Genomic DNA, 25,599 nt, shown 5'->3' on the forward strand with positions numbered 1-25,599 from the left:
AGGGCTGCCAAAAGTCACGTTTTAAGTTTTAGGTTTAGTTTTTTTAATTATTACAACACGAGCAAGTGATGCGTGTGAAGCGCTGTCAATTTCTCATCCTTGTCCTCAGGGCTGCCAAACGCCAAGTTTATTAGATCCGACTATTTCTTGACCCTGCAGTTTTCTGCTTGTAAAGCAACACGGGCCTCTCGGAGTATCTGCTACATTAGTTACCTATGGGATTGTTGTTGTCTTATGTAATAAGTTGGACTGAATATGAACTGTGACTTATCACCATCAAATTCAAATTTAAACATCAACATATCCACATACATACATAAACTCACGCCTATTTCCACCCGGGGTAAGCAGAGACTATAGAATTCCATTAGATATTGTATTGGTTTGCATCAAAACAGGCTGCGAGTTTATTTTTTTTATGTACATGGGAGTAACAGCATAGAATAAGCTACGTATAGAAGGTACAATCTCCACCCAGCACCAATACGATGCTTGGATGGAGCGAGTCTGATTAAGCTCACTACCAACCCGCGCGCACTCCTTCACTTCTTAACGACTTACATAATGCTAAAGTGACCCAGAGTTCAGGCATCGCTGGCGGACTGTTTGTTTCGCTCGCCCGCATAAGTTCAGGCGGCACACATTAAGAACGAGATTTTTCGGGCTATGGTATGATAGTGTCGAGAGCTGCGGTAGCTCAGTTGGTAGAACGCTTGCCTTTCACTTTGAAGTTGCAGGTTCGAATCCAGCACAGACCTAAATCAATGATTGCCGAATTTGTTTTCGATTTCGTGTTTGGATCATAAATGATTGTCACGTGCTCAGCGGTGAAGGAAAACATCGTGAGGAAACCCACATTCCCGAGAAATTCATTTTCGAAGGTCTGTGGCCTAACCTGTATTGGGCTGGTTTTCCCTTCGCGGGTTGGAAGGTCAAACAGCCGGATCTGTTAAATATTCAGGTTAGGTAAGTGGACTCTGTGAAAAACGGGATATTGCCAGGTAGATGATGATGGAAACAGAAAGCTCGATAAAGCGTGGGTACGTAAGTAACAGTTAATCTTGCGATGGATGTACGGTGGATCAGCCTAAATGGGAACGAAGAATACAATGGCAACATGACCTAATTGTGTGACAGGCAGCCCTACAAGCAGCCACAATGGCGGGCGGCCCGCCAGCGCAGCTGTTGCTTCGCGTCGCAGTGCGCCTGCGCAGAGGGTATCTGCTGCAACTACGGGTTTTATAGCTTGTTATATCAAAAATAAAATTTAGTTTCAAAAATATGCATAAACTCACGCTGGTAAATCCTAATGGGGTGGGCACTAGCAGTCACTAATCGAAGAATGCGGCAATTAATAAGCTTCGGCTTTGGCGTCTGAGATTATTTGAAATAATTAATCGACCCTAGTGGGACGATAGCGATAAGCGCTGATTGAGGGAAATCATCGGCCACGCCGGAGGTGTCGCTATCGAGGTTCTGTAGTGTTCGTTGTCGCGAGCTGATTGACCGCCTTTATGACCAGAGTAATCGGGTCGTCGGGATCGTATATTACTTCGAACCAACTTGTTAATGACAATAATGGTCACTGATGGTATATTTTTAATTTTAGAAACATTTTCCTACACAGTACTAGCGGTACAATTGGCTGATAGTCGGCTTTCTGGGGATGAATAATCGGCTAGCCGGCCAAACCCTTAGCCGGTCTATCTGTAGCAATTCTATCTCTTCTCAAACACTTTTATCTACAGCCATAAACATGAATGGACTCACCCTCGATAAACAGAGATGAAACGTTTATAGAGGTATAATCTAAACCATTAAATCGACCTACCAAAGTGGGCAATCAATGCTTTGACAGAGAATATTGGTAGAGCAATGCACGGGTTATCCTTTGAAGTTTCGCTATAAAACCATGTGTAAGACATAACGGAAAGCAGAAATCGATCTTTGAACGGAAATATTAGCCTTATAACGAGTGGAGCAGGCAGACTTTACATTTTAATGTGCACGTAAACACACATAGAACGCCTATATCCCTGAAAGAGTATACAGAGGTCTATTAGTATATATGTCGCAGTCGAATTGTATAATCCGCTGTATTACATTACGACTAGCTGTTTTCAAAAACAGGGCCGTTTTGTAATGCGGCGGTTCAACGATTAGCTGTATTGAATGCGGCTAAGTAAAAAACCGCCGAAACGTATTCGTCGCCATACGTCATTCAACACGGCTAGCTGTAATGTAATACAGCGGATTATACAATCCGACTGCGACATATACACACCCACTTTTCGCCAGCTATGTTTATGTTTCAGTCCCATGTAATAGGCCAGTCTATTGCCATTACATAACATAACATACATATGTTACGATAGACTGTTTATGTAAACAGCCTATATACGTCCCACTGCTGGGCACAGGCCTCCCCTCAATCAACCGGAGGGTGTATGGGGTTATTGCCATTAACTGGGCACAATTCCTGGACACCACGTTTGCGATTTCAATAGTCTAGTTTCCTATTAGTTACTTTTTACTAAATGTCAAAATGCGAAATTACTATGGAATTTGTATGAAAAAGCACACTTGATAAATATGTTTTTTTTTTATTAAAATTCGCAAATAAGTTACATAGAAAAAAGAAAAGGAGTTTAGTTGAGATCTGTCTTTATTTAGTAATCAGAATTTCATAATTTATCTTGAACCTGGTACACGACTCAATTATTTTGTAGTTTGACGTCACTTTTTGTTGATTTGTCGCAATTTGCGTTACCTGCTAGGCCGAATGAATTAGAAGCGCTAAGGGCGTTAACAATTCTCACATTACTCAGGCTTCTACTTCAAATCATAATGAAATAAGCTTTAGGAAGTCAAAATAAATTGCAATTTCGTCGGATACATATTTTTGTCCCAAAACTGACTGTCAAACATGAAGGGTCACTTCTTCTTCTCTCGTGTGGGTTGAGAGATGGATTACCAACCTCATCAACCCTGGTGTCAGGGTTACTATTGAGCCGCCAAAGGCCCATGACATGACTCATGTAACGACTACTTACTTACATCAGTAAATAGTAACCGGGACGGGGCTTAACGTGCCTTCCGAAGTACGTATCATCATACTTTCGGACAATCAGGTGATCAGCCTGTAATGTCCTAACCAAACTAGGGATCAAAGTAATTTTTGTGATATTTCCCCACCGGGATTCGAACCTGGGACCTCGGGATCATGAGCCTAACGCTCAACCACTCGACCACGGAGGCCGTTAGGGTCACTGCAAGTTATCTTCAGATTACTTGTGGCTCTGCCAACCCTAACAGATATTACAGGCGTGAATTTATGTACGGTCACGAGCATTAATATGTATACACTTTGGTACCATGTCACATTAACTTTTTTGACAAATTGAACTGTAAGTCTCACTAAATATCAAATATGTTAGTGCGAAAGAGTCCTAAAGTGGTTACATTATATTGCTCATGACTGTATGTATGTCTTTATTTGCAAATTCATTCAGTATTGGATACCGTTTGAGATATTGGATACGACAGGCAGACTAACGAGTATTAGTGTATAATCCGAGTGTGACAACCACGTGGTGTGGTGTATTGGACAAGTCTTGTCACATGTAAGCATGTAAACAATAAATGTAAGCGTTTGGCTCGAATATGTTGCTTCAGAAATCAGAATCATTTGTTCAACGTAATTATCATGGATAAACTTGTTGAAGGTCAATGTAACATTTTTGAATTTACGTCATTTTGCAAGGTGTTATGGCTGAGAAGACGAAATGACAAGAAACTACAACAGCAACATATCTTTTTAAATCAATGAGGGTATATTACAAGTTATTTAATAACTAGAGGAACACATTCAATACCAGACATTTTTATCATTTAGGTAATCATTAATCTTATAATAAGCTTTTTACATAAAGTAAGCTTCACGTGAGCTTTAAATTTATTTTGTGACAAAAATATTGTCTGGTATTTTATTGTAAAAACGTATACATAATCCCAAAAAAGATGAATTTAATTTTATTTTCATTTATTATCCTCACACGCTACATACAGGATGTTAGACCGTAACGAATACTGGGGGAGATGATTCAAACCATCGTTCTGAGTCGATATCAAGTGGAATTTCTTGTCGAAAAACTCATGAAAATGTTAGTGTTTTTTGTAATTATTTTCCGTTTCATAGTTTTGCGACGGAAAATTCCACTTGATATCAACTCAGAATCATGGTCTGAATCATCCCTCAAAGTTTTCGTTACGATGTCACTGTCCCTGTATGTATCGTCATTATTAATTTAAAAGCCACGCTCTTGTCGGCGTAGCATTCTCCATTTAGGGGCCTGTTTAATAAAACTTACAATTGTAAATTACTACGACAATTTGATGTTCATTACGTAGCTAATATGAAACTGTAAAATATTCGTGATCACACACTCCGCAATGTACATCAAATTGTCATTGTAATTTACAATTGTAAGTTTTATTAAATAGGCCCCTGGTCCTATCTCCCTAAAGGTTAGGGTAATAAAGCTCTTTTTACATAAGTTTTGCGCCATTTTACTGCCGAGGACGTTCCCAAAATAGGGATATACCCGAAAATCGCATGCCAATGATTCTGACACACTTCTCTTGCTTCCACATTCATCAATCGTTTCATACACGCACATAGGTTCAGAGGAGATCGTACTGAACCTTTTCTAAGGACATCTCCAATTCGGTCAATGTATGTAAGTAATTCTAAAGCTCGGTGGCGCAGCGGTTAACGCGCTCGGTCTGCGATTGTTGAAGTAAAGCAACTTTCGCAAAGGCCGGTCATAGGATGGGTGACCACAAAAAAAAGTTTTCATCTCGAGCTCCTCCGTGCTTCGGAAGGCACGTTAAGCCGTTGGTCTCGGCTGCATTAGCAGTCGTTAATAACCACCAATCCGCACTGGGCCCGCGTGGTGGTTTAAGGCCCGATCTCCCTATCCATCCATAGGGAAGGCCCGTGCCCCAGCAGTGGGACGTTAATGGGCTGGTGATGATGATGATGATGTAATTCTAGGTCCAATTCTAAAGAATGAATGTCGAAAATCAATTGTAAAGCGAAGACAAATAAGCTTTGGGTGTAAGCCAAAACACAACGTTTAGCTTTCAGTGGTAATAGTCTAATTTATTATTTTATAAGAACAAGCAGGCTTGTCAATTCGTATGTTTGTGTATTATAGTTATCGGACATCTCGAAAGATTTGTCCTTTGGAACGTGCTTTTCAATAGAATAGTATAGAATAGTATAGAATATACTTTGAGGTCGCGGGTTCGAATCCACCACATTCCTAAACCCGTGATTATGGAATTTGTTTTCGAATTCATGTTTGGATCATAAATGATAATCATGTTGTCAGCGGTGAAGGAAAACATCGTGAGGAAACCCACAATCCCGAGAAATGCAAACCTAACCTAACCTGTATTGGGCTGGTTTTCTCTTCGCAGGTTGAAAGGTCAGACAGCTAGTCGCTTCTGTAAAAACACCGGACCTTTCAAATCATTAGGTTAGGTAAGCGGACCCTGTGAAACGGGATAATGCTAAGGAGATGATGATGATGTATATAGAATATATATTGTTTTAAGTTTACGCGGTTATTATCATAATTAAAGCACATAATAACGGGTTCTTACCGCGTTTAAATGGGGATATGAGACTCCCTCATATCCCCATTTAAACGCGGTAAGAACCCGTTAATATGTGCTTTAATTGTGTATAGAATAGCTCATTTTGTACCTTCTACTGCTACTGGCGAGAACATAACATAATTGGGGTTGTTAGAGATACATCCATCGAAACATGAACTAAGTACCCACACCTCGCCGAGCTTTTTGTTAGACCAACGTATTAAATAGTGAGCCGTATCGCCATCTGTAATGGTCGAGCCAACTGTGTTGGTAAAACTGCGCTTCAGATAAATTAATAACTTATTGTTGCAAGTCGCGTACCGGGTTTCGAACTGGCGCACCCCGTTTAGGAAGCAACCGGGCGAACCACAAGAACACAGTGACAATTGGTTAGTTTCCTAGGTCAAAGATAAATTGAAAAATCTGATAATTAAATAAAGACAGATCTAAAGGTGACAAAACGCGTTTTCTTTTTTCTATTTAAGTAACTTATTTATGAATTTTAATAAATAAAAATGTAATGGAGGCGCTCGGTGGCGCAGCGGTAAACGCGCTCGGTCTGCGATTGTTGAAGTTAAGCAACTTTCGCAAAGGCCGGTCATAGGATGGGTGACCACAAAAAAAAGTTTTCATCTCGAGCTCCTCCGTGCTTCGGAAGGCAGGTTAAGCAGTCGTTAATAACCATGAATCCGCACTGGGCCCGCGTGGTGGTTTAAGGCCCGATCTCCCTATCCATCCATAGGGAAGGCCCGTGCCCCAGCAGTGGGGACGTTAATGGGCTGATGATGATGAAAAATGTAATAATGTAATGTAATAATAAGTGCGACAATGGTCACGTTTTTCTATAACGTATGTTGTTTTTTTCATACAAATTCCATAGCAATTTCGTGTTTTGACATTTAGGAAAAGTAACTGATTTGACTAGTTGGAAATTACTCAAACTATCCTATTGTGTGAGCGAGGAGTGAGTGTATATCTACTATACATTTACCGGGTGAGAGCCTTCAGCGCTCCCCATTTGTCCGGCCAAGTAGTTAATGCCATCTGCGGCAAATCTACAATAAGTCACGTAAAAAAAAAAAAAAAAAATATCTACTATACACCTCTACTTACCCCTTCATGGAATACAAGCGTGATGATATGTTGATATGTTATAATTACTAGGGTTTTTTTACATACATACATAAACTCACGCCTATTTCCCACCGGGGTAAGCAGAGACTATAGAATTCCATTTGCTTCGATCCTGACACACTTCTCTTGCTTCCTCCACATTTATCAATCGCTTCATACACGCACGCCGGTTTTTCAATACAAACCGTCGATATGTGACTTTGCTCACCCTGACAAGGGTTACGGGCGTGATGTAAGAGTTTTAACCTCATAACAACTGTTGTCAAGATGGTCAGCAGGTGTGTATTTTCAAGTTTTATCTCGCTTGCAATGAAAACGCTCTCGAAGATTTATTGAACTGTAAACATTTAGTCGTAGTAATGTTTAAAATATATTTATTTTAGATCTATTTCGAAGTAATACATATCGGTCAGATAAGAAGAGCTTACGTGGAACAGATTAAAGAAAAGGTTAACGTCGTGTCTTATAGGGAAGTCAAGGAATTGGCCTTTGATAGACTGGAATTTTTAATGCCAATTACTGGGCTTTCAAATGCTCCATTGTAAACGTAATTAAGTAAATTGTTACTTACATAATTATCATCATCATTGTTCATTACTAACATATTATTATAACTAAAAACATAACACAGCCTATATACGTCCCACTGCTGGGCACAGGCCTCCCCTCAATCAACCGGAGGGGGTATGGAGCATACTCCACCACGCTGCTCCAATGCGGGTTGGTGGAGGTGTTTTTACGGCTAATAGCCGGGACCAACGGCTTAACGTGCCCTCCGAAACACGGAATCATCTTACTTTTTCGGACAATCAGGTGATTCAAGCCTGAAAAGTCCGTACCAAACAAAGGACAGTCTCACAAAGTGATTTCGACAATGTCCCCATCGGGAATCGAACCCGGACCTCGAGGTTATTATAACTAATCAATATTTATCTGTGCTTCACATCGTTAACAATTTTCCTCTATTTTTTTGTCTTTTTCTTTTTCTATCACAGTTGTTAAGGTCGATCGAACACACTTTACTGGTTTCACAATCTGGTATAATACCTACCTACCACTATTAAATGTTATCCTCTATTATGATTGTTAACTGTTGTGCTCGTCTTTTACAATAAATAAATAAATGGAAAATGCCACACCGACAAGAGCGTGGCTCTTAAATTGATGATGATGAAGAAGACGCTGTGGTGTGATAGGCTTGTTTCGATGTTTCGGAAGTGTAGAATGAAAGACTACTAAAAGAACTTTACAATACAATAGTATGGTACTGGTATTTCTTGTCACAAGAGGAAAGTCTTGACAAATTGACTGTTTCAAATAATGGTCAAGAAAACTATGTATGTAATATATGTATGTAAGTTAAAACCGAGGACTGAGCGAAATTAAAAAGTTATCACAGATATTTACTCCTGATCGTTCTCTCGTTTTTTAGTTTCTAAAAACTATTTAGATTAGGTAACAGTGCTATTTCTAAAAAAAACGTTACTAACACTTCTGAAATTTTAATCCTCTCATAATAAATGATTCTATTGCTGAAAGATCTCTCATCGATTTTTTATAATATCGGATATAGCGCCATACTTTGCGCATGAATCAGAATATGAAAGTAAACATGTCAAAATCAACGAGCTCATTTTTCATTCCATCACGATTTGTAAACACTTTTAGCAGCGTAGGTATTTTGCTTTGAGTCCACGCGAAAATGCATACATTTCAGAATTTCAGTCATACAAAAGCTTTCACGTTTATAGCGCCATCTGTTGAGGAGTAGCGGTATCAAAACGGACATATTCAATTTCGAGACTAGCGCCATCTCTTGATTGTTTACAAGAATCACGACGGTGAATAACGAGACTGAAAGTTCAGCTGAAGCTGGCTCAGCTTGCGCACTTGCGCAGACGTTCAGATATATTTATGTTTCGTAGCAACCAACGTGAACTTGGATGTCCGAAAATAGTTTAGTTTGACATATGTACGGTGGAAACATGTAGTTTTTATTTTGTATATCGCTGGCGAATTTTAATTTAATGTAAAGATTATACGCGTAGAATAATTCCAACATGGATTCCGGGTAAATATTTCAGAAAGTTTTCGCTTGTACATTGCTCGCGGTTTTTTTGAAAAGCGATCTTATTGCGAATGTTTTGATTCGCCATAACCTCTGATTTTGTTGTGTTTCTGCTAATCTATTTTAAATGAGTTTCTTTTATGACTTGCAGCTCTCATAAACCCCTTTATTCGCCTCAAAAAGCTTGAGAAAACTAATGACATAATATAGAATACTATATTATTTATAGCCAATTCTGTGCAGACGTAGATTCAACATAAAAATACGTTATGTTATTAAGTAATTGAATTACTGGAATTATAGTCTCTATGGAATTTAGATTAGTTATATATTAAATTTATGGAGATATCCTTAAGATACCTATCTCAGTTGAATAAAAATAATACTTGACGTTTATTAATAAAACTGCACATTAAATATTTTACTACGTAAAAGTTTACAGCATTTTAATAAACCATAATGAAATATATGTATATAGTATGCCAAATACAGATTGAGTTAATCTTGTGGAATCTCGATCCCGAATCAAAAACAAATCTTAGAAAATACATCTAAGCACATAGGTAGTTAAAATGGCATAATTGATCATTTACACCTGAAAACACAAACAATCGACCTAAAGACCCTATTTAAGTAAGTAGGTAAACGATAAATACGGAAGGTAAAACCTTTGGGTGCAGAAACTGAGTGAACAGTTCCCAACTCGCTGAGCTCCGAGCTTTTTAAGCTAGAATTCCATTTGCATCGAGCTTTAATATTTGAATTTCTCAATGAATATTTTATATAAGCGGGGGTATTTTAGTACCATTGTTTTGGCAAACATGTAATAAAGTAACTGGCCAAATCCCACCTTATACAAAGGTTACCACTTTTGCTAAGCCCACCTTGTAAGTTACCAACCCCATCAACCACGGTGTTAGGGTTATTATTGAGCCGCCAAATGCCCCTGACATGGCTCATGTAACGACTACTTGCTTACATCAGTAAGTAGTAAACGGGACCAACGGTTTAACGTGCCTTCCGAGGTACAATTTTTCTGATGGGTTGATGAGGTTGGTAATCCACCTCACAACCCACACGATAAAAGAAGACCTAAATTTAATGTAAGTTTTGGTATTCCTCTGAAAGTATGCTAGCTGTTGAGCTATATTTACTGGTACTGGATTTTCTAAGCAACGTAACGCTGAGAGCTGGCGTTTCCACCCAGCCTCAGGGCCTTAGCGCTTCCCATTTGTCTCATCAAATAGGTAGTGAATGCCATTCTAAGGGTTAATCAGTTTATTGCAATTGCGTAATTCTTTATTCCACAAAAACATAAACATACTACCTATCAAACAGGCAACCTAAGAGTGAACGAAGTTTATGCATTGGAGCGCGGGATGGTGGAATACAAAAAAGAACCTGCTGCTTGGTTCTCTGTTTTGATTTTCTCTGCATTTTTTGCTGGGTAAGCGTGATCCACCCTAGACCACATCGTCACTTACCATCCTGATGGTGGTGGTAATATCACCTGTGAGATTGTGGTCAAACGCGAGCCTATTATTTTTAAGAAAAAAAAAAGTATTAACCAAGAATATTTGGTGTTGCAGAGGCAGCGGCAGTAGGCTGGGTGACCGAGACCCTCGCGACCCTCGCTGGTACATCGACTCCAGCTACGCATCATCACTTAAAGTCTCCCTGCGACTCCCCACCAGACAGTTTTTAGAAGGTCAGTCATTCAACTTATTTCACTTTGATTTTGCTTTTTAAAAGTTGAAATCAAAAAGGGAAAATCAATAAGTTTTCGGTTGGTGTTAAAGTTATCAAACTATAAGCAAAAACCTTAACAGCTTCTAAAAATTGGAACGCAACACAAATCAAAGGATTTAACACTATTTACTACAACTTATATTTAACCCGAAAGAAAAAGTTTGAACAGTTTAGTGATGTAAGTAACATTTGCAGATTTTTATCAGCCGTGGTTTCAACAGCAAGATCTTAGGAGATACATAATGGGTATGTCGGTTTGAAACCATCGAAATCTGTGTCTTTGTCAAAAATCCCTGACGTTTTTCTTGAAGCTTTTTTTACCCCGTGAACTTTTGTGTATGTCCTGAAAAACTGTGTTTTATTGCCCAGTCACAATGTAAAATCCTTTTATCCAAATGTGAATGTCATGTGTTGTCAGATTGGCAAAAATCTGTGCGAAACTTTTCAAATTCAACTTACTATTAAATTTATTAATCAGCGCCATCTGTGTGTGGCTAGCCGAACTAGAACGGACGCAGAGTTGAATAGCGTAGTATTCATAGATGTGGGTTATTTAAATAGTTCAGCTTCACAACCACTAGGTGTCGTTAACGTTCAAAGCTAGTTTCTAGAGCTTACGAAAGCTCAGCAATTGTGTTGTAGGTGTTTTCGTTTACAGTTACACTTTGGAATCACCAGATTGTGCTGTTTCTAATGAATCTGAAAATGAATAATCATTGGGCGAGTAGCCATTCGAGCTTAGGCAAAATGATTATTAAACTATCACGGATGGACCTGGTACTAGTTCATACGAAGTCCTTCTCCTCTGGAAACCCTAAAATGTTATAAAACTGATGCACTGTATTTATATTTATCTGGATTTTGTCTTAAAAAACATCGGTCACTTTAAAACACCACCTAACTTTAGGTAAATCAAATTCTATAACACAATAATAATACAATAAAGAAGACTTTAGTATGTCTAGCCACAGCCCTGTGCCGAGGTTTTACTTGCAGCTACTTTTCCTCGACTATAAAGGTTGTGAGAAGCTGCAGTAGTCTATGACGATCGAAAGTGTACCTATGTTACCTCTTCACCATCACGCTCTTGTCGGTGTAGCATTCTCCATGCTACGTTTTGTGGAAAAATAGTAGTTTCCGTCTTGCCTTCTACCCAAATGTTACCTAAGGCGGTATTAATAAACGAATGTCAGCTGACACTGACCTCAAGATCATGCTCAAGTCCCTGTTTTAATATAAAAACTGTCACATTGATATGATCTTGAGGGCAGTCTCGAAGCTGAGATTATTAGTTTATTAATGCCACCCCTAAAGATATTTTTGAGTTTGAGTATCGTCGAAGAGGTGAGTTCGTCCCGATTGTCCTTTAGTTTGCTAAAAGACACAAATAGTTTCAGAAAAATATTCACATTAACGATATGTTCTACACATAGTTAAGTATATTGTAACGGTGTGACGCAAGCTCAGTCGTGTTTTATGACAGCAGGTGGTTTAGTGTGGAATTATATATCGCATGACACGTATACAAACCACATTCTATCCACGAATTCATAGGAACACCGAAAATTCCAGCGTTGGAAGAAAAATGTGGGTTTCAGACTTGTCACAGTATGAGTGGGTACTCGTAATATATAAAGAAATGTTCCAGAAGAAATTCTACTTCAAAAGTTTTGCTACAAATTCAAGTTTTTCAACTGAATGAAAAATGTAACTCTATTATTGAAATTTGTTGCCGGGTTATTTTAATTAATTCTTAGGGCAATTCATCCCAAGAGCCGAGAGACATTAAAATTGGAAAAATGAAAATGGTGACAGAAATGGGCTAAATAGCGCTGTTTTGATCCAGAAGAGACCAGGGGGATTAAAATAGCCACATCGAAGCAATTTATGTGAGAAACCAATTTGACATTTGCGCATATAAAAGTAAGTGCGCAATGCAAACAAATCTCAAATAGCAATATTGCTTTCTTAGATGAATTGCTTCGATGTGGCCATTTTAACCCCTCAGATGTTTATTTATTTTTTTACTATTTATTTATTTGCACACAATAGATCAGACAAAAGAAACACAAAGAACACGGATACGGATAAATTATTAAATAAAATAAAAACAATAAATAAAAATATACTTCTATACTCACTTTAGTTTCTCATCTAATGTTATTTTGATTTCTGTTGATATTTTTTTTTTTGATTGAAGCTGGGGTTTTGCAGGTCTTATTTCATATATCATTACGTGATACGTTTGTCCCGCTCAACAAGTTTTTTATTAATGAATACATACATTAAAGGAGCAAATAGTTGTACTTTGTGTTCATCAAGTTTCGTGTTAATTTATAACTATATTGAAGGTGCCAATTGCTGGACTTTATTATGTCAAAATGGCCTTCATAGCGTGTCCCAATGTACAGCTATTGCTCGTCACATTGATGGACAGCTATTCTGCCTCCAATGTGACCGGGTGATCGAAACAAAGTTCGGCTTTGTCAGTCACATTCGAGCGCACGAGAACAGACTGAGGTCGCCGTTGTCGGATACGACAAGGTGGACTATAGGTCTAATATAATGTAGTCCACATTGGAACACGGTACAATGTTATTCGGGGAAAGTATTTCTACTTTCTGATTAGCTTTATTTAACGTGAGATATTGAAGATTTGCCTCGTATGCCATTCAGTGCTTGCCCGGAAACGTTAAGTGAACTTGACACAATGTTTTGCGAAATAAATAGCCCGACAACACACTCTCGTAGACGTTCAGCACAATTTAGCTCGTCCACTTCCTTTTCTCATAAACTCAATGACGTCTCTTAGCTTTGAAGTGATAGTAAAAATTATAATAAAATTCCCTGTTACTTACTACGCTACCTCTAATTATTTAAAGTTCTTGTAATATGCGAGTTTCGTTTTCTAGTAAGGAATCTCGCGAGATCTCATCAAATTTTTCGGGATCAATTCCGAAGCATAAAATGACGAGATCCCGTTCGAGATTCACGAGATTGGGCGAATAAACTTGAGTTATAACTTTTTGTTTTGATTTCCAAAGAAATCTTAATTTCTTAGTTAGTTATATTAAATAATAAATGTTTTTACATTGTTTTAAGTTCACGCGGCTATTATCATAATTAAAACACATAACGGGTTCTTACCGCGTTTAAAGCAGGGATATGAGACTTAGGATGGGAGTCTCATATCCCTGCTTTAAACGCGGTAAGAACCCGTTAATATGTGTTTTATTATTATTAATTATTAATAGCCCTCAATGTCCCACTGCAGGGCAAAGGCCTCTCTTCCCTTCTTCCACTCCTCGCTGTCCCCAGCTTGCTCGCGCCACCATTATGTGTTTTAATTATGATAAATCTTTTTGGTTTCTTTCAAAAAATATTTTTTTTTAGTTAACCTCACTATCACCAACAAGCAGCTTTCATCGTTTTCAGCCATCCTAACTTTACATTTTTTTATGAACTAAACAAGATTGAGTATCAAATCCCGCGAAATGACGTAGATTCAAAAATGTTAAATTGACCTTCAACAAGTTTATATGATAATTACGTTGAAGAAATGATTCTGATTCTGAAATGGCCGTAAGGCGCTAAGGAGTGAGGGAGAGCGCGCGAACTGTGTCTCACTCGCACTTACGCGTTAGGCGGTACACGGTAAGAATGAGGTTTTTGAATAGATACTTCGGGGTGTGGTACAAACTAAAATGGTAAACTACACAAGATAATCTTCTTCTATCGTGTGGATTGTGAGGTGATTACCAACCCCATCAACCCTGGTGTCAGGGTTACTATTGAGCCGCCAAAAGTCTGACATGGCTCATGTAACGACTACGTACTTACATCAGTAAGTAGTAACCGGGACCAACGGCTTAACGTGACTTACGAAGCAGGGATCATGTTACTTTCGGATAATGTGGTGATCAGCCAGTAATGTACTAACCAAACTAGGGATCACAAAGTGATGTTTGTGATATGTCCCCACCGGGAATCGAACCATGACCTCCGGATCGTGAGCCCAACGCTTAACCACTGGACCACGGAGTCGTGTCTTCTATACGTATACGCGTGTCCGTTCTGTATTTATTCTTCATTTTATAGCTAAACCTACAAATGTTTGAAGTAACAAAAAGCACGTAGCAACGCGTTTCTTTGTAAAATCAGATACTCTGGTGATACAAAGTCGTTAACGCTAGAAGCGTTTTGAAATAATAGCAGGGCTGTATAACATATGTTCACAAATAGAACAGTTAATAACACCCAGCCCACGATACATAACCGTAAAATTGGAAAGAAAAATGTCGCGATATTTACAGTTTTGGGGTGTCAATTAAAGCTGTGAATTGTACAGGGTGTTAGTGACATCGTAACGAAAACTTTAATAATTATAATAAACTTTTATTTACTTAATAAAGGGTTCATACATAATTTCTTAATATAAGTAACGCATTATAAACTTAGTCTAGTGTTCACTAGTATCTGAACTAGGCCGAGCCTGTATCTCGGATACGTCTCTTCCTTATGTACAATAAATACAATGCGTAACAAACAGAGTGAGTATAAAGCGCAGTATATGGACCGGGAAAACAATAAGTAAGTATCACAAACATACAGAAACACGGACCCCCTTGGATCATCACAAACAATCATCTGACTATTCTTATTTTACTGTCACAAACAAATTTTCAACCTTACTTTAAGGGATGATAGGGCGGTGCGAGGTGCGCGTCGAAAGGGGAGGGTTGGAAATGAACCAAGACTGGTCCACCCTGGCCGCAGACTAACTTCATCGGGTTAGATTGCGGCCACATAAAACTCATACCGGGTGGCCGAAAACAACATTTTTAAAAGATTTCAATAGGTAAATTTCGGTGGCCGTAAACTAATCGAAAATTTTGTATGTTAAAGAGCTGAGGGGTCTCGTACCACCTAAATATTTTGCTACGGCCGTCACTGTTTCAGTCCATGATTCTCAGTTGATATCAAGTGGAATTTTCCGTAGCAAAATTTATGAAAATTTTAGTGTTTTTTTTATTACTTTCTATTCCATACTTTGGTGGCCCTAGCAAATTCCCCCGAGAATTCCATAGTCTTTGCTTACCCCGGTGGGAAATAGGCGGACCCCGATACCGACCCCGTCAGCGTGGTCGACGATTCCCCTCAATCAGCGCTTATCGCTATCGATCCACTAGGGTCGATTAATTCTTTCAAATATTTTTCCTCTCAGACGACGCCCTGAGCCGAGGTTCGCGCCCAACTACGCACCCTCAGGCCTGTTGTCTTAAACGTTGTACCGGGTGAGAGCCTTCAGCGCTCCCTATTTGTCCGGTCAAGTAGTTAATGCCATCTGCGGCAAATCTACAATAAGTCACGTCAAAAAAAAGGTGCGAAATAGGCGTGAGTTTATGTATGTTACTGGAAGTTAAAGTAAGAAATTGACCAAAATTGTTGTAGTTGTTTGAACGTGAACCTTTGGCCACCCTGTATAGTTTAAGCCTTACATCTTTTAAAACATCGCGTCTATTTGTGGTGTCATCAATTTTGACAGTAGCATATTATCGCAGCTCCGCCCCGGCTTACGTCACGACGCAATAAAACAGTCATGCTGGCATACATTCAGATTGTTTGAAAAACTAGATTCTCAAAATGTCCCAACACTGACTCATCTAAGGTTGCACACATATGTGTTTTTGACAAATTCTCTTTATATACAGGATGTTAGTGACATCGTAACGAAAACTTTGAGGGATGTGAATCATCCCATGACCATGATTCTGAGTTGATATCAAGTGGAATTTTCCGTCGCAAAAGTATGGAACAGAAAATGATTTTAGAAGAAAACACTGAAATTTTCATGAATTTTGCGACAGGAAATTCCATTTGCATATAACTACTATGTACTTAAATCAGTAAGTAATAACCAGGACCAACGGTTTAACGTGTTTCCGAAGCACGGATCATCTTACTTTTTGGACAATCGGGTGATCAGCCTGTAATGTCCTAACCAAACTAGGGATCACAAAGTGATTTTTGTGATTTGTCCCCACCGAGATTCGAACCCGGGACCTCCGGATCGTGAGCACAACGCTCAACCTTTCTATGAAAAAGCAACCTGTGACGTCATAGAAAAACGCGGCAAAATATCGCACTTATTATTAAACTTTTCTTTATTAAAATTCATAAATAATTTAAATAGAAAAAGAAAATGTTTTTTGTCACCTTTAGATCTGTCTTTATTTTTTAGTAATTAGAATTTCATAATCTATCTTTGACCAAGGAAACTACCCAATTGTGACCCTCTAAGGCCCAAGAGCGTAATTCCGTTTTCACAGATTATTTAACCTGAAGATTTGACAAGTCCGGTGTTGCTAGCGAAAGTAAAATTAGTGCTGAATGTAGGTACAATTCGTAATGATAAACTGCTACAAATTAATATAACATTTCTTGCCAACTTTTCATCGATACAAAAGATCCTATTAAAATGATTTAGATCTTCACACGTTGTTCCTCAACGAAAATATTTTTATTGTTCAATTATTTTGGTTTGTTAAATTCTTTTTTCTACTCCTCTACTTTAATCTGGCATTTAAATAACCAAAAAGTCTAATATAAGTACATACATAATTAAACTCTTTGAAAAAGTGTACGCTCTATGGCCTATAAAAGCATTGTTTACAAAGTGTAACTGTACTATAATGTCGCCAAAAAAGCATTGTTGTTGTTTTTTTTTTGACCTGTAAACTGGCACCTTTACTTTGTTTGGTGCCATAGATATACTATAAAAAAAAGTATACATTTGCCGCCATTTTCCCGCGCGTTGGAAAATAAATTGGAAAATTTTTGTGTTTCGTTTCAAAACACTAAAAAGTATAAAATATAATATCAACACTGCAGTAAAACCTACCAATGTACCCAATATTACCATATCACACAATACCTTTCAAAATTTACATCTTCATTTTTATAAATAAAATTTTTCTTTGTATAATTTTTGTTTCATTTAAAATTACGTCGTCGTAGAAAAAGTATTGTATGCAACGTTGTATAACTAGGTCAAAAAATGCTCGTGGCGTCTCTTATTGCGATGTTCGCCAAGGCTCACATCGCAACTCCGCCACTCGCATTTTTTGACCCTTCTTATACAACTGTTGCATAAAATACTATAATGCTATATGGTGACATTAATTTGATATTTGCACGTGTTACAACAAAAATTAATCCATTTATCATAATGTGGTACTTTATGTTAGTGTTTTGACCATTTCATGTGTGAGTTATCATTTTGAACATGTTATAAATGGCATTTAGGGGAATGCGTCAAGCTCAATTTAGATAGTGTTCAAGGTCAAAGATAAATTATGAAATTCTGATTACTAAATAAAGACATCTAAAACTGACGAAAATAATTTTCTTTTTTCTATTTAACTCATAAATTCACTTCAGAATGTGGTTTTTCAAAAAAAAGCGGTAAACATTTATGAGACACACGTCTATTTTAGGCAGAAAAAAACCCTCTAATAACCCGACAGAATTAAGTTGACAGCACACGTCAAACGTGTTGCATACCAGCGAGGTGCCTATTTTGTTCGCCCGAGATATTCAATCACTCCCCATTCTTTTTAAAATTAACAGTTGTAACGTGATTTTCGTCGACAATATACAGTGTTAGTGAAATTGTAACGAAAACTTTGAGTGATGATTCAGACCATGATTCTGAGTTGATATCAAGTGGAATTTTCCGTCGCAAAAGTATTTTATTTATTTATTTATTTATTATTATTACAAGTTCTTATAGCTAATTTACACCACTATCCAAAACAGACCCAAAAGAGCGTGTTAACGCGATAAATTGTTTTTAATTTAACCCAAAAAGACCGAAGCCTGTGATAGGGTTAGCTACAAATTTCGTCTTAAAACAATGACATAAATATACGTACATATTCAGTAGGTAGACAGCGCGGCGTAATTTTAATACAAAAAAAAACTTAAAATAGATATTAAAGGATTAGTAATAAATTTAAAATTATGTAGTTAGTAAATAATGCTAAAGTTAGTAACAACATTGTAAACAAATTATTTTAAAAGCTCAGAGTAAGCATACATAAAATCATCTAAATCCATGTTTAATAGAAACTGTTTTAGTTTAAAGTTGATGTTCTTAACATTATACGGCTGCCAGTTCAATATTCGGTCTCTAATGAGATCTATCTGCTGTTGCACTTCGTCTGGCAAATTCTCATACATTCGGGTAAGTATGGAACTGAAAATAATTAAAAAAAAAACACAAACATTTTCATAAATTTTCCGACAGGCCAACTACCCTTGGGCTCTATAATCGTGAGATTATGTCACTTTATGCTAAGAAATCAACAACTAACAAGAATATTTCAGTAAATACATTCAACTGCATAATTTCCGAGGTTATCAGGCAAGCATTGAGACGGTCCCACATTTGGCAACTGCTAAAAGGCCATATCTCAAGATTTAACAAAATCGCGCGCTTACTGTAAACATCGATTAATAACGTTGATTGCGATTTGTGATATTTCAGACTGATGGACAGGGCCGTCGGTAGGGATGGAATAAATATGACTGGGCGGCTGGATATCGACTGTCGAATCAGGTTTTAGCTAAGTAAGAGACCCCCCACACTAGCGTCTTTCGAGCGTCGTTATCATGCCAGCGTCTGTGCGACGTAAGCTCTGGCCGGCTGCCGAACGCCGAGCGTGCGCTGGCGTCGCGTCGATGCGGCGTCGACGTCGCGCAGACGCTGGCATGACTACGACGCCCGAAAGACGCTAGTGTACGGGTTCTCTATTCAACCTTTTGTTGAAAGTTGTTGAAAATTGTTTTGGTTCCTAAACGTAGCACCTATGGGGCGTTGAGGGCTTTTACTTGGTACAAAATTTGAGACAGACAAGGCTGAGGATGCCCAGTTGGGCGCGAACCTAAGTTTGAGAAGATAATATTTCAAAGACATAATCGACCCTAATGGGCCGATTATAGTTAACATAAAGTGTGTAACATTTGATTTCATATCAAGAAAAAATAAATAAAAATACACATATATACGTAAGCACATATATGTATCCACTGGACCACATTATAGTTATGGTGATGAGCTTTGTGGTCACGATCCGGAGGTCCCGGGTTCAAATTCCGGTGGGGACATATCACAAAAATAACTTTGAGATCCCTAGTTTGGTTAGGACATTACAGGCTGTTCACCTTATTGTCCAAAAAGTAAGATGATCCATGTTTCGGAAGGCACGTTAAGCCGTTGGTCCCGGTTACTACTTACTGATGTAAGTACGTAGTCGTTACACGATAGAAGAAGAAGATGGGCCGATAGTGATAATGTGACCGTGATGGATATGTGATAGTGATGGGCCGATGCGAGGTCGGTATCAGAGTGGTGTTTTCTTGTTTCTTTCAAAAACGTGACATTCTGAGTTCCTCTCTGTACAGTATAAATATACGACCAAATAATATAACAAACATACAGCCAGGATTTGACAAGGAATTCCGAAGGTGTACGCCCTTGTTACCACAGTGATGTTTTATGCGTGCAAAAAAATTTTTATGCGCAATAACGAAATAAATGCGCACTCAAATGCGGCGAGCGGAATAGCTATGCGAATTGTGAGCGTAGCAAGACGGTTTTGAAATATTACGATCTTGGTCGGTTTACTTTGTGTAAAAGGTAGGTACCTACCTAATTGGGTGATGTACTAGATTCAAGATAAATTATGAAACCCTGATTACTAAATCAAGACAGGTGTAAAACTAACGAAAAACATTTTTTTTTCTATTTACTTAACTTATTTATGACTTTTTTATACTTAGAGGAAAATGTAATATAAGTGCGACATTTTGTCACGTTTTTCTATGATGTCACAGGTTACTTTTTCATAAAAAATTCCATGGTAATTTCGTGTTTTGATGTTTCGTAAAAAGTAACTGATTTGACTAGTTGGAATTTAGCCTATTATATTAATGAGATACGATGCCGATTAAAATTATGTAAGCCATGTGTTACGTGGTATTGTGGTATTCTTTGGACAATCGAAGGAATTGCACGAATGAGTTATTAATTTATCTTAAGTGCAGTTGTCACTAAGACAGTTGGCACGATCATTATAGACGGCGATACGGCTTACCACCTATCACGTTAGTCTAACAGAAAGCTTGGTGAGGTGCGGGTACTTAGTTCATCTTGCGATGGATGTGGGGGTACCTTTAACTACCCCAATTGGGATGTAGTCGTCAGCTTATGTTATGTGATTTTTTTTTTTAAGAAATAAAAATATTGTTTATGGGATATGCAATGAAAATACCCCGATAATAGATAGTTATGAGCCGTGGTAAATCAAATCAAAATCAAATAATTTATTTTGCAAAATAAACAGTTACAAACCATGCAAAAATAGTTTAAGTAGTACATAAGACTTCAAGTATCAATAAGCAAACTCTACAACATCGGTTTACCAGCTGAAAACCAGTTGAGAGTCCTAAATTTATTTATTTGATGTCCGCTTATTAGGTTTGCCTCAGCGCTTCCTACATTGTCACGCGAAGCAGTGAATTGCGAGGCAAATCTACAGTAAAATAAGTTATATATCTCCACACGACTAGAAGGAGTCTATAAAAGAGCGTAAGGTAATTAATTTGATGTCGCCATTTACAGTATACTTCTAAAGTTCGAACTAACAGAATCGCCTCAACATCTTACCGCTACAAACACAAATAATTAAATGATCAACACGTAAACGCGGAAGGTCAGCCCATCATGTTTAGTGACATATACAAACATGATAAAATATACATATAAATATTATAAATCGAGCGCACCGGGAGCTTGTCAATACGTCGTAAATATTATCGGAAATGGCGATATGTAAACACGCTGGAACCAGGGCAAAGAACTAGCAAAAATATACGCACAAGTGACATTGCCTCGCTGTTTACTATACCAAAACATTTTTTTTGCATGCTATTATAAGCGAAAAGTGTGAAACTATAATTTTACTACTCTTACTGCCATATATGTACCACATTTTTTGCAATAAACGAATTTGAATTTGAATTAAACTTCACATATTATTCTCAGACTCAAAAATATATTTATTGATTAGGTAACACAGTCCAGTTTGAATCGTCAATTTTTATAAAAATATATATTTTCTCAAACGTCTTATACGCTTATTTCTTCAGCTACTCACAACCTGTATAGCCGACGAAAACTAGCTGCAAGAAAAACCTCGGCACAGGTCTCTAGACGTTCTTAAAAAACTTCAGTAATTTGGCCTTATATACCTAGGTACCTAAGCATTTATACTCATTAATTTCTATTTTCTAAATAGTCAGTCGTCATTCCATAAAGGTGACCGTTATACATTGACCCGACCAATAAAAATATCAAAAATAAAACGCGCAAAAAGGATATTTCAATCAATGTCAAAATTGAAAACAAAGAGGTAAAGTAAACATTAAAATTGGCTGTAAATATTTGCGCATTAGGCTGTGAGTGTTAAAAATGGGGTATGTGGTTTAATTATAAATACGGTATACCTTATTATTAATACATTTGTACTTACATCGGTTGGGCGCAAGCCGCACGGGCCCGATAGTCGCACATCGCGCGCTATCCAGAACGGTCTCCAGAATATTTTTAGAATAATATTTATTTTTGAAAGTGCAAGTGAAGTGAATTTTGTGGTAAATAAAATCGGAAATACGGTTGGTGTTTTAAAGATGGCGCTTGTACGGGATTTTTATTGTTTTCTTCAACACAGTTACACTACACACTAAAAAAATATTAAATATAAAAATAAATAAAATCAATTAAATAGTATAAAGTGTCACTCGAAGTGGGGTATTCAGTGGAACAATCGTTTGCTACGCTGCTACGGTTGCTACGACATAATTAATCACTACATTACGGTCGATTTTTATTGTATCTACAAATTAAATTATTGATTTCAATGTAATTGGTTGAATGCAATACATACAATATAGTAATATTATTGTCTAGATTTCCAAAGCAAATTTAATTAAATATTTAAAAAGACGTATCCCATAAAGTAAATTATTTAAAGGACAACAAATAAAATCTAAAGCCAATTAAAATTAAAAATTATAAAATGTCTGAATATCATATTTATAATCCTGATGTCTTTAAAATTAACCAGAGAAGAGTTGGTCAGTAAAAAAAAAGATTTATAAAAAAGTGTCATATAAATCTACGTATAAAATAAAAAATCTATTCATCAAGCCTCATATATATTTTCCAAATGATTTATCCAGTGTCTGCGAGGCACTTTACAAACTAAAAATATATCATAACGATTCGTGTCGTACTGTTACTAACCAAAAGTCTGTGTTAAGTACTTGAAATATAAAAAAATGGTTATTATTATAACCATTAACTCAAATAATCAAAAATGAGCTTTGATATACACAGCTTTTTGTATTTAGTTTCAACGATCGTGCCCGCGTAGAACCTTCCAGAGTTCTCTAGACAACGCAGCCAATCGATAGTAAGTCCAAGTACAATCAAATAGCAAAAGTTCAGTCACTGAGTCAGCGAATAATTTGTAAACAGTGGTGAAATTATGAACCATTAGTTGTGATAATTAAAAGAAAAAAAAAAGAAAAGGTGCAGGTCGTGTCGTATCAGGAGGTGAAGGATATGGCGGGAAGAAGAGAGGAATGGCGATTACTCCACCGACAAGAGCGAAGCTGTTAATAATAATAATAATAACTTTTATTTCAGACCAAAATCCATATCGTGTTAGTGACAAAAAACTTAAAAACTATGTTAGCAGGAAACTTAGTATCTATTCTATTTACAATTTACAGCATATGTTGCCCCATGCATTTTTGTCCAGTGGCGTAAGACAGGATTATCCACACTCCCCGCCACTGCCGCCAACAGACTGTTGGAGCTGCCCCGCACCCGCGCTATCAAGGATGCTGCTCGCTTACGCATGATGGCGTAAAAGTCATCTATTTTTGCTTCCGCAAACATTCCCGACGCGCTGCAGTAACGTGGCAATCCCAACAAGACTCTAAAAGCATTGTTATACTGAATACGTAGCGCGCTGTAGGCCCTCTGAGTATAGTCAATCCACAGGCTGCAAGTATAGAATGTTTGGCAAAATGCTCTAAATAACACACACTTGACTTCTTTAGTGCACTTTGCAAACCTACGGATCAACATATTACTCCTCACCGCCAGCGCCCTACGCTCGCGTTCAATATCAATCTCATCTTTTTGCGTCTCAGTAACCCAATGTCCCAGGTACTTAAATTCCTTCACTACTTTAAGTGGAACGCCTCCGATCGTAACCGGCGGAATGGATTGATAATATTTAGAACCTGCTCGAAACACTAGAATTTCACTTTTACGTGCATTGTACCTTAAACCATGGGCCATCGCATACCGCTCACAGATAGCGATCAACTTTCTTATGGCACTGATTGAGGGGCCCAGCAATACCATGTCGTCGGCGTAACTAATGTTGTTGATACATTTACCGTCAATAGAACAGCCAACCATGGCACTGCTGAGTCCACCAATCAGTCCATTCACATATAGGCTGAACAATTTAGGCGATGTTAAACCCCCCTGTCTTACCCCACATTCCAGCCTATATGAGTCGGATAGTGAGCCCGCCCATCTAACTACATTTCTCTGGTTTCCATACCAGTATCGAAACATTTCTACTATCTCACCAGGTGTTTGTGTCTCCTTGTATATCTTCTCCCACAACAAGTCGTATGAGACCAAATCGAAGGCCTTTGACAAGTCGAGGAAACACACATACACAGGTGTTTTCCTGTCAGTGTAGTATCGAACAATGTGCTTTAAACAAAGAACTGCGGTCTCAGTTGAAAGTCCCGACCTAAATCCAAATTGTGCATCATGCAAAATAATATGTTTGTTCAGTTGTTTGTCAAGCACACCATCCAACACCTTAGATATGATTGTTGCTAGCGATATGGGCCGATAGTTATTGATATCCGATACGTCTCCAGTTTTATTCTTCAATATCGGTACCACAACCGTCTTCATAAGTTCATCTGGCAGGTATGAGTGGCTAACACAGAAAGTGAAAAGCATTGCAAGTACTCTGGGTAGATGAACACCCGCATACTGCAAGTGTTCGATACTGAGATTGTCATGCCCAGGTGACTTTCCTCGCGTCATGCCTCTCACTACCGCTGCCACCTCCTTCGCCGAGAATCTTATGTGCCGATCCGATTCTAGTGTCCTGGAAGATGCATGAGACACTGAACCACCGTGCAAATCTTTACTCGGTGCCAGCGGCAATGACACTTTGAAATGGTTTTTAAAAAGAGCAGCGATGTCTTCAGGCTCACTAACCCCCTCCACACTGACAGGTATGCTCGGCCCAGCGTTCAGTTTACTGGTCTGCTTCCAAAACTTTCCAAAATGTTTGTTCTGATGGTGTGTAGCCAAGATATCCATTTTTATTTGTTCGGCATGATCCTGACACCATTTTAATTTTTGCTTAAAAAATTTCTTCGTCATTTGCATCTTATCATAAACTGGCCCTACACTGGGTTTATTATACATGTGCCAGTTCTGATAGCTAAGCCTATGTTAAATAAAGAAAGGGAGTTGTCATAATTATAAAATTTAATATGTTTTTATATGTGTGTGACACGTAACCAGGAGGTCTTAAGTGCAACCAGTTAATTTATTACTTTGCAAGAAACTGATTGGACTTTTGCAGCATATAGTACCTACACTCGCATACATAATTAATTATTTCTCTCGTAGTTCTGATGCTAAACATTTTAGGTCCGCTCATTTAGTTTCGTATTTATTAAAAAATAAGTTACAGGAGCAGAAGGGTAGTTCTTCGAACACCGGAAGTCAATATCATTACCGTCTTCTTATCGTGTGGATTGTCAGGAGGAATACCAGCCTCATCAACCATGTTGTCAGGGTTATTATT

The 25,599-nt window shown here is 37.8% G+C and overlaps 1 protein-coding gene across 10 annotated transcripts in view; it reads left to right on the forward strand.

Moving 5' to 3' along the window:
- LOC126377833 (filamin-A) overlaps positions 1-25,599 on the forward strand; it is a 96,472-nt gene that overhangs the window by 32,142 nt on the left and 38,731 nt on the right. For 2 of the 10 annotated variants that reach the window (XM_050025780.1, XM_050025782.1), the window contains exons 2-3: positions 10,456-10,574; positions 10,811-10,861. The exons of 1 other annotated variant lie outside the window; for it this stretch is intronic. In XM_050025780.1, the coding sequence (XP_049881737.1) occupies positions 10,858-10,861 (4 nt within the window). In that variant the 5' untranslated portion in view covers positions 10,456-10,574; positions 10,811-10,857. Of the gene's footprint in view, positions 1-8,751; positions 8,870-10,455; positions 10,575-10,810; positions 10,862-22,227; positions 22,376-25,599 lie in introns of those variants that run through there. 7 more of the 10 variants (XM_050025783.1, XM_050025784.1, XM_050025777.1 and 4 more) reach the window with 6 other exon arrangements.

This window comes from Pectinophora gossypiella, chromosome 24 (genome assembly GCF_024362695.1).
Source record: "Pectinophora gossypiella chromosome 24, ilPecGoss1.1, whole genome shotgun sequence".
In the NCBI taxonomy this organism is placed as follows: domain Eukaryota; kingdom Metazoa; phylum Arthropoda; class Insecta; order Lepidoptera; family Gelechiidae; genus Pectinophora; species Pectinophora gossypiella.